A 15,349-nucleotide genomic window follows, 5' to 3' on the forward strand; every position below is an offset into this window, starting at 1 on the left:
ATATCCCCTCAGACAGAAAAAGACATGCTCACACTTTTATCTATGGGGAGGGGATTGGGAAGGAAAGGAATGTGAGTTAAGAAGGAATTTACTGCAATGACTCCAATCAATACCAAAATGTACAGTCATGGTTGCTTGACAGCATCGACCTACACACAGGATTTAAGCTTAGCCATATTAAATGACAAGTTCTGCAAAGCTGACCAGGGAGCTAAGGCTAGTGTTTAAGACATAATCAAATATTAAATATATTCTACAGTATTTGAGCAAACATATATCTTTCTTTTTCCTCCCTAAATTAAGGAATCCGGATACAAACATCGGCTTTGCAAGAGAATATATACTTTTCTGCATAATGTGCATGAGCTACAGCATCATGCGTAAAGTTTATGCAGCTCTTGAGAATTGTGCCTCTTTCTCAGGAAGGATTTGTGGAATTTATTATTCAAACTCTGTTATTTTGGAGCATGGTTATTTGAAAACATGAGCAGTGCACCATCTGGGTGACACATGCCAAGGAAATATAGATTGCACTGCATTTCTGCTTAAGGAATTAATGGAAGGTTGATAGCTAGGGGAAAAAAAAACTATCTTGCCATTGCTGGTCAGCAATAATCGAACCACTTTCTGGGGATTAAGCGCATGGCTAAGCCTACTGGACCAGACACTAGCAAAGGGCAGGGGGTCTTCTTATCAGAGAAATGCTTCTGGAGCCAGTCTCACTACATGACAGATTGCTTTCATATTCCTGTCTGCAAGGCAACAAAGGATGGCAGTAATGCGATAATGCCAGAGTGCAATGGGTGTTAAGAACCCGTTGCATTTATGTATTGTATTTAGTAAATAATCAGGCTCATCCAAATTGTGATCTCACCACTCAACCAAGGCCATTAAAATCAAGGTTAATGCTTTAATAATCCTTTGCTGTTTTTTATATGGTCAAAAAGAACCCTTTTCTATTTGCATGGTCACAATATTATTGACCTCTTCATCCCCTGAATACACATCAAAAGGAACTGAAATCAAAGTAATTACCAATGTTGTTCTCTCATGGTAAACATTTAACTCCTGGTACTGTCTCCTCCTTCAGTAAATTGAAATGGATTAAAAAAACACAGATGGAAAAAACTTGTAAAAGGTCAATATTTTCAGAATACCCTGTGGTTTACTTGTCAAAATACGTAGAATTGTAAAGATAAAACATACATCAAAGTTAACAGGTAGCTGCTACTTGAGTTAAAACTATATATAAATAGTTGATTTGGTGACAACATGCATTTATTAGGGTGGAAAACCACAAAATCTTTCACAGATATTAACAAGTCCTGTATTGCAGTGTTAATTGCTCATAACAATTTCACATGTAACAACAGCCAAAAATCTTTCATAAACCTTTATGTCTTGCATTAGACATGGCACTTTCAAACATGGACTAATGCCACTGAGAAAAGGCAAATGATAACAGTTGTTTTTATATTTTGCTGGTCTTCAAGACTGTGGTGATTCTAAGTCTTCCTCTATTTTTTCAAGGTGTAAATAAAATCCAAGGTGGTATTGCTTAGAAAGGACAAGGACAGAGAAAATAATTCTTCCATTTAGGTATGTATTACGTAAAAAAAACCCCAACTTTTGGATAAATATCAAACTGTGAGGAGGAAAGCATGGTTGACTTATTCTTATTATTAATAGCACTCTGGCAGTCCAGTACTGCCTGGCATTCCTTGCCAATTTTGTCCACTATGAGGCTGGACATTGAACAATGTGGAGTTGCTTCTGTGAAGGTATCAAAGAAATTATAATGTTAATATGACAGAAATTTAAGTATATCATTACATATGATTGTAAGCAAGCATCTTCCTCATTTTAGAAATGGGAATTTAAACCCAAATACTGCGTACATTCTCAGGGTTACACCAAAAGTCAGAGGCAGAAATGAAGGCTACACTCAAATTTCCCGAATCTCAGCTCCAGATTTTAATCCTGTAGCAGTTCTATACCAGTGCAAGTTAGCTTTTAACTAAATTTCTCTTGGAAAAAAAAACCAAAACCACTAAGGAACTGGTTTTTTCCTAAAGCATGCAGTTACAAGTTTGCACATTTGCAACTGAGGACCATCTTTTGCTCCTTTTGTTACAATACTAGTGTTGACTGTGTCTGCTCTTTTAGTTTACAAGTTTGACCAAAATCAGCCATGAAGAACTCCAGCGCAGAGAGCTGACATATTATTGCAGTAGTGAATAACAGTTTCTGCTGGCACACACTGGTGCAATTTTGAAGATAATAAAAATTATATTTAGCTGCCTAACTAGCAAGCCTCACACAAAAGAACATTCAATTAAAAAATGCAAATGCCTTTTTTTGGCTGGCAAAGAAATAATCCATAGTGATTCCCACTGATTTCAAGAGAAAGCAAAGTTAACATTGAACATGGAGGCATTTTGAGAAGCTGAGCTGTGTCAGCAAAGAACTGAACATAACAACCCTATTAAAGAGTGCAGCAGATATTTCTGGTTTCCTAGGGCAGAGAGTTTTCTATGAATTAGGCTTTGCTTCTTTCCCAAGCGAAAAATGCCATAACCATTAGATCCAAACTGTGCCCAGCAATGCTCAGAATGAAAATACATTTTCTTAGAAAAAAAGATTTCTTACATAAATTAAGAAGCTATGGCCCTCACAGTTAAATGATGAAGGCAGTTTCCAGCTCACCACAGCTTCTTCATTGAAGTTTAGTGCTATTAAAAAAACAACCCACACTACAGACCATACTCACTTATAAAGCACGACCTTAACAAACACCATAGACCAGGCACAAGTGCACATCATTTTAAAGTAAACTACGTATCAGCTCAGTTCCTGGTGAACAGTGAACTGTCTCAAATCCACGTTATAGAGGTTGGATCAATCTCGCAAACACAAGTCATTGCTGAAAAGAGGCCCTGAACTGAAACAGCCTGGAAAATGTATTAGATATTCATCCTAGCAGAAAGTATTTCTACCAAGCAAGTTAAAATGTATTATGGCAAAACTTAAATTAAACACATCCTTAAAAAGCTTGCCTTGCAGATGCAAACTCCCTTACGTAAAGAAGCAAATTACTGAGGGGTTGTCAAGGGAAAAATATTTGCTATTTGCTAGCACAAGATTGTTTTCGTTAACATTTATCCAGTCTGAAATAAATAGAAACTCTCTCTTTAGCTCACTACATCTTTCTACCATTCTTGAGTGAAGGCTTGTCTCTTCTTCATTCTTGCAGCGAATTGGATGCAACTCCTCTCCAACTCTGCCTGTTCAAAGTTAATTGCCTTTGGCTGATTATTTTTTCATATTATCATAGTGCCAAGCAATTCCACCTAAGGCCAGCCACTGCCGTGATGCCAAAGAGTTTATGGTTGAAATAAGTTATGTCTACACAGCCCAAACCATCCAAGATTCAGCTTGAGAGGAGCTGGTTCTACTGAGATCCAAACTAGCTAGTTTAAAGGCAGCTCAGCTATCTCTAGAGTGTTTTTCAGCTACTGCTGTGACTGACACACCCATACATCCAGGGCTGGAAAAAAGGAGTATTTTAATCTTCACTGTGTAAGTAGTGAATTGAGATACAGAGGCACTGAGTCACTTGCCTAAGGTCACATACATAGTTTGTCAGTGGTGAGAAAGTCAGCTTCTGTATCTTCTTCAGTGGCTTAATTGTAAAACCAACTCTCACAACAAGAAGATTACTATAACTAGAGGGAAAATTAAGATTTCTGCAAAGAATTACAACAGTCTTGGAGCTCATACAGATGACTGAATTATCATAGCTTCATGAGTTCGTGTATATCAGCTGAGCCATAGTAATTGACCATGCATGTGTTTTTAGCCCACAGCAAACAAGAGGTAAAACACATTAGCTTAAATCTTTTACACTGAGGTTTACCATTACAGATTTTGCTTCATGCTTGTTAGATGCTGAGAATGTGCAAAAGGTCAGTTACTGCTGCTCAACTGACACAAAGTAATCTGTTAAGCAGGGCTAACCCAACGGTGTGTCTGAGCCCTCAACTTAAATACAGTAGAAAATTGGATCCCTCTTGGCACAGTATTTTAACTCATTAACTCAGAATGCCATGTAATTTTTTTTGACTCTTCAATACCTGCCATTTTTAGAATCTAAGCTGTTCTGGTCAGTTGCAGGAGGGTTTGCGATTGTAAAGTTACTGCAGTATTTACAGTCACCATTGACAGCAATACCTTGAAGTCCAAACAAGAGAGTTTTTCCAGTCTTTTGTTTACATCCGGAGAATCCATTTTCTTTGTAAACTGAATAAAACAGAGCTGGTTATGGTCCTCAAACGACAAGATGATGAAACTGTCTGTAAGAACCGCTGAAAAACAAATAAAAATTGTCACCACTGTAATACCTGTTTCTAGTAACAAAACAAATTACTGAACCCTCCACTGAGACATTGCGAAAAGCAATTTTTTCAAGACAGTGTCTTAAATATTACACTGAAGCCTCTGTAATCTCCTAAAAGACATCAATGTGTCATCCTGCCAGGACCTTCTTGGAAATGAGAAATAAAGCCTAGGGAGTACTCCGATTACATAAACATGAATAAATTATCCCATATCAAGTTACCACTACATTCAAATATATGTTTTATGCCCTTCCGCATTAATTTTCATCTCGGTTCAGCTTTCAATGTTGGAATTTTTTTTTCTTCTTCTTTTGGTAACACCCACCAGTATGTCAGAAATGCACCATATAGAGCATAACTTCTGTTAAAGATAATAAATGCAAATTAGTACTTGAGGTGTATCTGGTATTTTGACATCATAAGGTTCCGGGTGCTGCTGCAGACACCGAGGAGGCTGTTATATACAGGATTACAGGATTATGCTTCAGAAGGGTTATGAATTTGCTGAAAGCCTCACATGGAGGTATCCAAACAATGCAGGAAACCAAGATGGAACAGACTCCTTTGGAGTGTGGAAAAGTGCAGTGGAATCCCTGCTGTTATCGTAAGAGGGTGCTAAACTAAAATAGTTCAATATAAAAGTGATTAACTAATTTGACAATGAAAACTAATTAGACAATATTATCTAGGATTTTTTCCCAAGTGTTATCCAGTTATTCAAGCAGTATTATGCCTGCATTTTATGCAAGCAATATTATGCCTGCATTTAAAGAGATGTCTGAGAATGAAGTGAGTCATAAGGGCTACTAGCACCAGGTCATTGAAGAATTGTTAATGAGAATCAGGTTTAAGTACAGCTAGCAAGCTGTTTTAGAAAGTAAACCGAGAAACCTCTGCTGAAAGGAAAATGTCAAGTGAAGTGGAACCGGATTTAAAAACAACCAACCCTGCAAAACAAACACAAAAGCATTTGTGACTAATATCCTAGATTCTCAAATGTGTTTTACATATCCTTGAGTAGATTGACAGTTTAGTCTTACACACAGGCATTGAAAACTTGCTACTCAGCTTTGCTTTGATTTAGACTGATTTACAACCAGTTGCAATTTCTCATAGTCAGGTACTGGCACAGCTCTGAAGATTCTGGTATGCAAATGCTAAAGGGTAAAGTTTAAAGCCAAATAATTACCTTTGAAATGTAACGTTAACACTAGCTTAAAAAATAAAAAAAAAGAATAAAAGAAATTGTGGTGAAGTATCTGAGATGGTGAGTTAGAAGCTATAACTGAGATCCTAAACACACATGAAAATCCAAAGCCACCGAGTATGGTATTCTCAATATGTACAGTAAAAATATTTTGATATCCTCACAGACACAGTTTACATTAAAGATGACCTACAGCACACCTCAGCTGCTTCTGAAATTTGTTTTGGTTGAAGGGAAGAAAGCGGGATTCAAAGATCCCTGGGCAGGTGTGAATGAGACTAGCAGTGCCTTGATTTTCAGCATCCGTGGTTGTCCTGGGCAGGAGTGGAGACTAGATCGACATGAATGCAGCTATGGGCATAGTTAAACCATTATTCAGAGAGGACCCATATGCTGCAGTCAGATTACCCTAAAAAGGCAGGCAGTGTAGTTAACATTCTAAATACTAGTACTGCAAGACCTCAGTGCCACAAAATAATTTAGAAAATGAGAAATACTGTTTCTTTTAGGATAGCAATTTTTTCTATAATTTCTAATTAATTTTTTTTTTAAATTTAGCCCATAAATAATAAAAATCAGGATGACTTTATTAGAGATGGGAGGATTATAAATGCAACCTTAATTCTGTATTTTGCACACACAATCTGACCTTTATTCCAAATGTTAAGAGGACATGCTACTCAAGTCAGAATTACATGTCATAAGTGATTTTGGCAGATTGTAATCCTTACCATTTCTACATATACACACTTACTAAAATATGAACTACTATTTTTATACAGACTTTTTGTATAAAATATTGAATTTATTTTAGCCAACCTTATAATCACAACCCTAATTCCAAATTAAATTTGGAAAGATGTGCAATTATGTTAGATTAAAGTTAATTTATTCTAGGACCGCATTTTGTTGTGGTTCTCATATAAGCAAAGTTCAGAGAGTTCAGTTCCCATATAAGCAAAATACAAAAATCTGTATTTTGAACACTATTTGCACAGGTAACAAAAGTATCTTCTTTTATTGTTCATGAAAACAAAAAACGTATTGCAATGACTGTTGTTGGGGGTTTTGCCTTTACTGAACAGAAGCAGTCCTATTTCACCTTCAGACATGGGTATTACCAAACACAGAGAGCTTATTCATAATTCAAGAAAATATTGAACAAGTGAAAATAAGGATAAACCTTTCTATAATGTTATTTATAGCATTCATATTTAAGTGGTATAACTGTAGGAAAGCATATTTGTTGCTTTATAATTGTTTCAGTTGAAAGCTTTTTTAGTTAGCATTTTTTAAAATATTCGTGTTTTTATGACACATTAATCCAATATAAGTCAAAAGAAGTATAATTTAATTATGTATTATCCTTTTTTTTTTAAAAGAGAGTATTCTAAGTTCTACAAACAACTTCAAGTTGGGTATAATCTTGGCTTCCATGCTTTCCTACATTTTGTCACCTGAAAGTATGAAATCCTCCCTCTGGAAACAGAAGGCAGAAAATCTCAGGTGTAATTAATAGTCTAGTAATTTAGGTGAACAGTGAAAAACAGGAGTCGAGACATCGAATGTGTTCTATGCTATTAGTTGATAAAAAAATGAGGTTAGGGTTAAATTTTTTGTTAATAAAGATTCTACTAAAATTGTTATATTGAAGTTGATTTTCAAGACTACAAAACATTGATAACGTCAGAGGGACACAGTATTGCAGGTTTCTTAAATAACCAGACTCACATTCAATGGATGCCTGAAGAAAATAAATTATTAAAGATCAAAGTTAAGATAGCATATATTCTTATTAAAAGCATGTAATTTGTGTTTATGCGTTAAGAATTTGGAAGATAATGCCCACGTAATTTGGCTCTCACTGAAATTCCATATGCTGGATTATGCATAGGCCAAGATACCCGGTTTAATTCTCAGTGGAGCCCTGTAGAGACAGTGAAAAAGCTATACTCATTAAGCTGTTGAAAAAAGGTACATTTTCATAAGTTTTCTTCTGCATTAAACTAAAACTTTATTTTTAGCAGTCACTAGTTACTAACAATACTGAGGTTCTGGAAATCTAGAAACTAAATCAGAACACCTCCTACAACTAATGTTATCCAGCCTTTCTTAATAAGTAAATACTTTAATAATAACTATCCATGGTTAATCTTGGCTAATGTTTGGTTCTGTCCCATTTTTGCACTTATGAAATAAGCATGACAAGTTCAAATGGCATGTTCACAGTGATTAAAATGTGTAAGAAACTGAATTTTAGAAACTCATTCAGTATTTGACAAGCCTGAAAACTTTGATGTTAAATATTATTCTTAAAGTGTTTTTAGTCCTGAGGGTGGTAACTATGGCATTACATGCAATTACTTGTTGTGTTTGCAAGTCCCCAGTGGCAATAATTAGTCTACCTGTTGACATACTGTTTCTCTACTCTATTGTTAATGTAGGCAATTGATTTGCACGTGGCTGTAATTACCATCACTGATGGTGTCGGAGATGAGCTTCCCCACCAGGGTCCTGTCAATCACCACTTTCTCCAGCTGTGGCCCAGAAAGGCTTAGGGACACCAATATACCTGAGTGAAAGAGGAGCTAAATCCAAATAGCAAGAAAACAAGACATCAAGAATCATTAATAAAGTGAAACGTTCCAAGGTACATATTAGCAGCTGTCCATTACGCAGTAATCTAATTTTCAAAATTACAAAAAAGATTTATCGTTGATGTGAAGGTGTCTTATAACGACTTTGAAAGCTTTTTCAATGAAAGAGATGTAATACAACACTGAATTATACAGGTGCAAGAATTACAATTGCTGAACACTTGAAGAAAATGCATGCTAAGTCTCCAAATGTACTAAATTAGTTTGTTGAAAATGGAGATCGAAATTCTGTCTTGAATGAGTAAAGGGATGATGCTAATCCACCATCCACGGACCTGATTTTTTCATATAAAGTAACTGCATAGCCTGCATCAAAAACCATATAAAGTTTATCTTCATGTAATTTTATATTATTATCACAAATTAAAACCAGCACCTTTTTTGCTATCCTTGATATTTCTGATCATTCATACATTGTTTAACTTAAATAATGGTGCTCTCACAGTGATAGAAAAAATAAAACCCACAGAACTCCCTGCTCCATTGTGAGTTGATCTCACTTTGCGAAGTTACTCCAGTAGCAGGGCTATACAAAAAGCTTTATTAGAGAGATACTGTTTTCTTCATAATGTGGTTCTGTCCTATGAAGACAGGCTGAGAGAGCTAGGGTTGTTCAGCCTGGAGAAGAGAAGGTTCTGGGGAGACCTCGTAACAGTCTTGCAAAACCTAAAGGGGGCCTACAAGAAATCTGCAGAGGGACTTTTTATAAAAGCAAGAAGTGACAGGACAAGGGGGAATGGATTTAAACTGAAAGAGGGGATACTTTAGATTAGAAGAAATTGTTCCCTATGAGGGCGGTGAGGCACTAGCACAGGTTGCACAGAGAAGCTGTGGCTGCCCCGTCCCTGGAATTGTTCCAGGACAGGCCGGATGGGGCTTTGAGCAACCTGGTCTAGTGGAAGAGGTGTCCCTGCCCGTGGCAGAGTAAGGATCTTAAGGTCCTTTCCAACCCAAACCATTCTTTGCTTCTATGTTTCTAACTGTACTCAAACCTTGCTGGACTTAAAATTATCAAGTTGGAAATAAATTGTGATTTTATCTAATCTAACTTCAACACAGGTATAAATTGAAGTTTTGAAAGATTGTAATAAAAGCTGCATGAGTGTAACTGTGTCTAACATTTTTACTAGGACAAAACCTTAAAGGACATCTGACATGACAGGGAATATTGAAATACTGACTATATATATTTATCAAACAAATGTATGATTAGATTTTGGCAGGATCGGAAATGATTATTTGTTCTTAAAAAAGTAATTTCCTATCACAGGTATTTTTTGTTTCTATTTCAGACACCACTAGAATTTATTTTCAAACTTCCTTATATCTAACGTAAATCTCCGCTGTTTAAGTTCTATTACTAATCATAATTGTCTGAAGAACCTAGTTCTTCAGTGAAAAAGTGATGGTTGAAACCCAGAAGTTGACAAACACACAAGCAATGATCAAGCAAAATTACATAAATACTCTACAAAGATCAGTTCTAAATTTATGAATGAGTATCATCCTGCCAGATAAAACACCCCAAATCCTTCAGTGTTATACGTGAACAAGAGAGCTGGTGCAGTCAACAAAGAAACTCTACAACTTGTGTCTTCCACAACACCTTTGCTTGGGAACTGTGCTCTTCTCTCAGAAAAAGCTACTGCAATGGCAGGTTGTTTCCATGCTTCCTTTCCTTCCAAGGAAAGAACAAGCTGGAGTTAATCTGGAAGAACAACCTAAGTGAATTAGAAGTCTGCAGCCTCTAGGTATACCTGACATATACTACCCATCCACATAAGGAAAAGAGATGAAACACAGGAAAAAATGTGTTTTTATCTGTAGATGGTCAATGATCTCTAATGACTGCATCACGGAATGAGGCCACAGGCTCGTCCTTCTGCTGACATCTAATTTATGTCATCCATCTAAACTGTATAGAAGATATGCTTGCAAACTCTTGGCTTGAGAGCAACAAATAACATTAGGATTATTTAACTCTTACATGTTTCAAGGTGTAAATTCACTTTATACCTCTATGTTCATTTCCTGGTAATGACATAGATGACACCTGTTCCAGAGCTAGAATAGAAATCTATGGAAACTGCTCCAGCATATGATGACAACACATTTATACAAATATAAAATACTGTGATAATGGGTGTGCTTTGTTTTACATCTATGAAACCAGTCATTAAACCAATGCTACGTATTTTCACTATTTCATAGATCTCTATGCTATCAGTATGGCATGATAGAATGACATAAAGTAGGTAAAAATAATATACTTTCCATGGCTTTTCTTGTTTCTCCCATTATGCTCCCTCCTTCTTTATTTTTACAATAAAACATTCTTTCCCATTATTCTCCACAGAAGTTTGAGATATTTGGGCAAAACTTAAATTTCTCCTATAATAACTTACCATGGCTGTTAATACACCTGTGTTCCACAGGTCTAAGTCCTTCCCTCTAGGAACTTTAGTCTAAGTTTAAAAAGTAAATCAGAGACTTTACACACTATATAGCCATGTAAGGTCATTATTTCTTCCACCTCCCTTTAAAAATCCACTGGATTAAATAGGTGCTTTTAAAAAAATAGTTCTTAAAGTTTACCATGAAGTACAACCAGGTATTTAAATAAAGCAGAGACGTGGTTGAGTCACCATCCCTGGAAGTATTAAAAACACCTGCAGATGTGGTGCTGAGGGACATGGTTTAGTGGTAGATTTTGTAATGTTAGATGAACGGTTGGACTCGATGATCTTAAGGGTCTTTTCCAACCTAAATGATTCTACGATTCTGTATTATCTTTCATCAAAAATATTCTGTAAAAGAGAAAATATGTATATGCTCAAATTGAAACGTCAATATTTCAATTCCTTACCGTGTAGTCTATGCAAAGACTGTTACATAATAAGATTTAGGTGCTATTATACATAAGCTTACATAGCTAAGCTCATATTTTGGTAGATGGGAGCAGTCCAATCATACACATGAATGAATATAAAGCAAATGGGGAAGACTGCAAACTTGGCTTGAACACAGATACACAGTGATCCAACTCCAAAAGTACTGCTCAAGGGAATTGCACATCATTGCTAAGGAATAAAAGCAAATGGAAGAGGCAGTATTTACGTAAGGCACAAAATCATTTCACGTAACAGATATCATATTAGGGAAAGAAACTTGCAATAATGAAATGCATCACACATTTTTCAAACTGAAGTACTGCAATGTGAAAAATAGAAAGCAAAAGAGTCATCTCTACAGCTTTAACAGTCTCAAGATGTTCCTAAACCAAATACGAAAACATGATTTCATACCTATTGGAAGAACAGGCATAGACTTTGAACTTGTTTGAGTAAAGTGTTTGGGCATCTGGTCATTCTACATGCTGGGATGGAAAGGCCACTTAACTTCTGTGTTATTGAAGAGTTGAACGTGAAGACTTTGATAGAAGGAATTATGTACGTTGTGTGCAAAAAATGGTTATCCAGTGAGCAAGAAAGACATAAGAGGAACAGAGGATACTCACAGGAAGACAGCCCTTCCCCAATAGCAAAGCGCTCCAATACATATTTGACTTACTTTTTGTTAAGCAAAGCACTTAAGTACAGGCTCATGACTTGTGGACTCCAGCAGAACTTAAGCATGTACTTAAGCGGATTCCTTTATCCTCTGAAGCCTTAGCCCTTCACTCCTTATTCATGCAGCTTAGCTGCTTATCAGCCCTTCTACCTAAAAAGATACCTGCAGAGCAAAGCCAGGATTTGCTTCTATCTGATTAAAATTGGAAGAGAATGAAAATAGGCCTGTAAAAAATACTGCTGCAAACTGTTTTTCCTTACAGAGCCCAACCGACAAAGGAATATGCAAAAGGAGAACAGAATTGCAAAGCATTTCTTGTTCAAGCAGGTTCCCAGGGTTTTTCCCCACCTCTTCATTCCAGATTGCTTTCTTAGCCACCCTACCATAATTACTGTTGCATGCCTTATTACAGATGAAGTTATTGTTGTTACACGTTACTGTTTCACAATAATCGATGCATTTGTACTTCTAGCTCCAAATCTCTAAAACCACACGTTAATGGTTGTGATCAAAAGCAACCAAAAGAATTTAATGAGGGCAGTGTTCCTCTTAGTAACTCATGATGGGTACCAGCATCTCATGTATTCCAGCCAGAATGTCTTGATTTTGACATCAGATGTGTTACTGTGTGTCACCACATATCTTGCTAAATCAGCTTGGTTATGGGCATCGTAGCTGATACAACAAGCCATGTCAGCAAATATTGCTGTGTATCTCAATGCAGAATCCAGTTCTACGTATGCCAGTGATGGTAACATAAAAACCCTTCACATACATACGTAACTTGCAACACAAATAAAATTTAATCCAAGTAATTTAGCAAAGAATATATAAATCTTTTTCATTAGCAGGTAACAGATATGATTCACAGCTAGTGCTTGGCTTTTATACAATAAAATAATTCAGTGTTGGCATGTTTTTAATTCTACCTCGTAATGCAAATGTAGAACTACAAAAAGTTGGAAATAAAATCTTTTGGCTAGATCTCATTAATTTTTACCACCTTGTATTGTAATACCAAACCTGAACCAATGGCATCATTTCATAGTACTGATTTCATGATTTTGTGGTAAAACTTAAAAGCATTCCAAAGTATTAGAGAAGGAGACCAAGAGGAAGGGAACCAGCCAGAGTTGAGATGAGTAAACTCAAAAATATTGATAAAAATAACTCCTTAGGTTATTACTCCTCAGCAGGGAAAGCCACGGAGTAAATTGTTTATTTAATTATGAACAACACAGTGGCATCTTATTGTAAAGACTTCTTGTCTCTTTTTCATCATGCTTCTTTTATGGTCTATTTATTTTCCTTTGACACCAACTAACTGAAGATTACAGGATTATTTCAGCAACTCATCACAGGTCATCAAAGCTGGGATTCAGAAGTACCATACAGAAATGGTGCGCGTTCAGATCCTACTGGAACAAGCAGGAATAGAGCTAAAGAAAAGACCTCAGTCCTTTAGGGCTCAACTAAGCTCTTTTAAATAGGAGAGCAAGCTCCTTGACAAAAATCCCTGTACAGTCTAGGTCATGTTTACATGAACTGGCACATCATCTATTTTAGAAGCTCTAAGTAGTACTGGAACGTATACTTAGGACTGCAAAAATAAAGGTCAATGGATTATTTTTTTTTTTAAATGGGCAAGGAAGTAAATGTGAAACTTCTGATGCACTGATTGTATTAAAAAAAAAAAGTAATAGGAGAAATTCTGATGCATAAAATGAAACATTAAGAAAGGTAAAAAGCTGGGCCAGCATTATAGAAGTTCTAGGCAAACTTATACAGAAATCCAATTTTGAAAAATATATTCATACAATGGACAAGATAATCTGCATGCAAACTAGCTGGAGTTTTCATTGAGGCATATGCATGAAGTGTAATTGGTCATTTGCACACGAACGGTTAAACTGACAATACACTTATTTTTAGCAGAGGCATGTTTAAATTTATAGCCCCCAATTTTTGCCTGTGAGCTAGTTAGAAGCTGGAAATGCTGGAGGAAGCAGTGAGGGATTAGGAAAAGTGATGTGTAGGTTCCAGAAGGCACACTACCAGCAGTCCTGCGCTTGTTTTTCAGAAAGTCTGAGGGAAATCACACTACTCTTTCAAATTACAGTCGTGTTAATATTGAATCATCTTCCAGATTTCTTTACATTTGTTCTGTCTTGCTAAAGGTACAACGGCCATCGAGTTTTTTGATAGTACATTGTTATTACAAAGGGAATTCTTCCCGATTCAGCTAATTTTGTGGTTGTTGAGTCAAATATTTTAAATTTTATAAATTAATTTATTTGGCATTGTATTGGTGCTAAAAAACAAAGAGCTAAAAACCCCACTACTATAATTAAGTACACTCCGATTTAGCCCAAATCACTGAAAATTACAAGTCAGCGTAATTCCCCCTACATGCTCTCCATGATGTTTGTCTGACATGTTGCTTTCTATTACACCTAAAAGTTAATGTAAATGTGGACTCTTCCTTTTCCACTAGCAGCTGCTATCCATCCAAAATAGCATGCGCTATTAGTGCTATGACATAGATCACACCATTATGTGATAAACACTTACTGCTGAAACAGTTAATCAGTCTGTTTAGAACCAAACAATAAATGTACATCATTTCTAGAAGCTTCAGAACATTTGCATCAAAAGGGAGAGTCTAGATATTTCTGCAAAATGCTCAAAGACAGATGAGAAGCAGAAAAAAAAAAATCCCACCAGAAATTGAGAGAAGACAGCTTTTGTGTTCTAGACTCTCCCAAATTACTCATTTTTCTCTGTTTTATTTTCATTTGTTGGAGAGTTTATATTTTCAGGAAGACAGAAAGTTGAATAACACAATTGTTTTGGCAGAACATTCTAACCCCTGTTGGAGACTTCAATTATCAGCCATCGTTATATAAAAAAACCCCCATTTTGTTTTACGATTGAGAAACCAAAAGCAGAATTAAAGGACAGAGAAATTACTAAGATTTTTATCTGTAACTCTGGCTATGTTAGAAGCTATACTATCAGTTATACTCTGGCTATACAAGCCATCTAGAAAACCCTTAAAAATACTCAATTTATCAAGCTATCCTTTTACATGATTCAATCCAATATAAAGCCAGACCTAATACACTAAGATAAAAAGATTCCTCTCTTTTCTTTCCCATCTTGTACAAGAGATAAATAAAAATGTATTTATCTCCTTTTTGTTGATGTAAGCTTGAAACTATTTAGAGGATGCCAAATGACAAAATAAAATAAAGGAATGGTTTTAAACAGAATTGATAATGAATAAAAGGTGTTATACTATAAAGGCAGGATGATAAAATTTTGGCACGAAGCTCACTGTTCAATATATGTACTGGTAAGAAATGTGTGTGGATGCAGATAGATGGGAGGAGAAGGAAAATGATAGAGGGAGAATAGGTGGGGAAAGCAAACGAAGAGACAGCAAACTGGGAAGCAGATGAATACACGTGACTAATTGACTCAGTATTTCTTAACCAAATTCCTTACCTAATCAGAAC

General features: G+C 35.9%; 1 protein-coding gene across 5 annotated transcripts in view; it reads right to left on the reverse strand.

The window, feature by feature from the left end:
* Positions 1–15,349, reverse strand: part of WDPCP (WD repeat containing planar cell polarity effector) — a 154,979-nt gene that overhangs the window by 82,307 nt on the left and 57,323 nt on the right. For 4 of the 5 annotated variants that reach the window (XM_030489182.1, XM_030489184.1, XM_030489186.1 and 1 more), the window contains exons 9-10: positions 8,078–8,192; positions 4,231–4,364 (exon numbers count right to left, since the gene is read on the reverse strand). In XM_030489182.1, coding sequence (XP_030345042.1) covers positions 4,231–4,364; positions 8,078–8,192 — 249 coding nt within the window. The remainder of the gene's footprint in view (positions 1–4,230; positions 4,365–8,077; positions 8,193–15,349) is intronic. The other variant, XM_030489187.1, reaches the window with a different exon arrangement.

This window comes from Strigops habroptila, chromosome 6, assembly GCF_004027225.2.
Source record: "Strigops habroptila isolate Jane chromosome 6, bStrHab1.2.pri, whole genome shotgun sequence".
Taxonomy (NCBI): Eukaryota; Metazoa; Chordata; class Aves; order Psittaciformes; family Psittacidae; genus Strigops; species Strigops habroptila.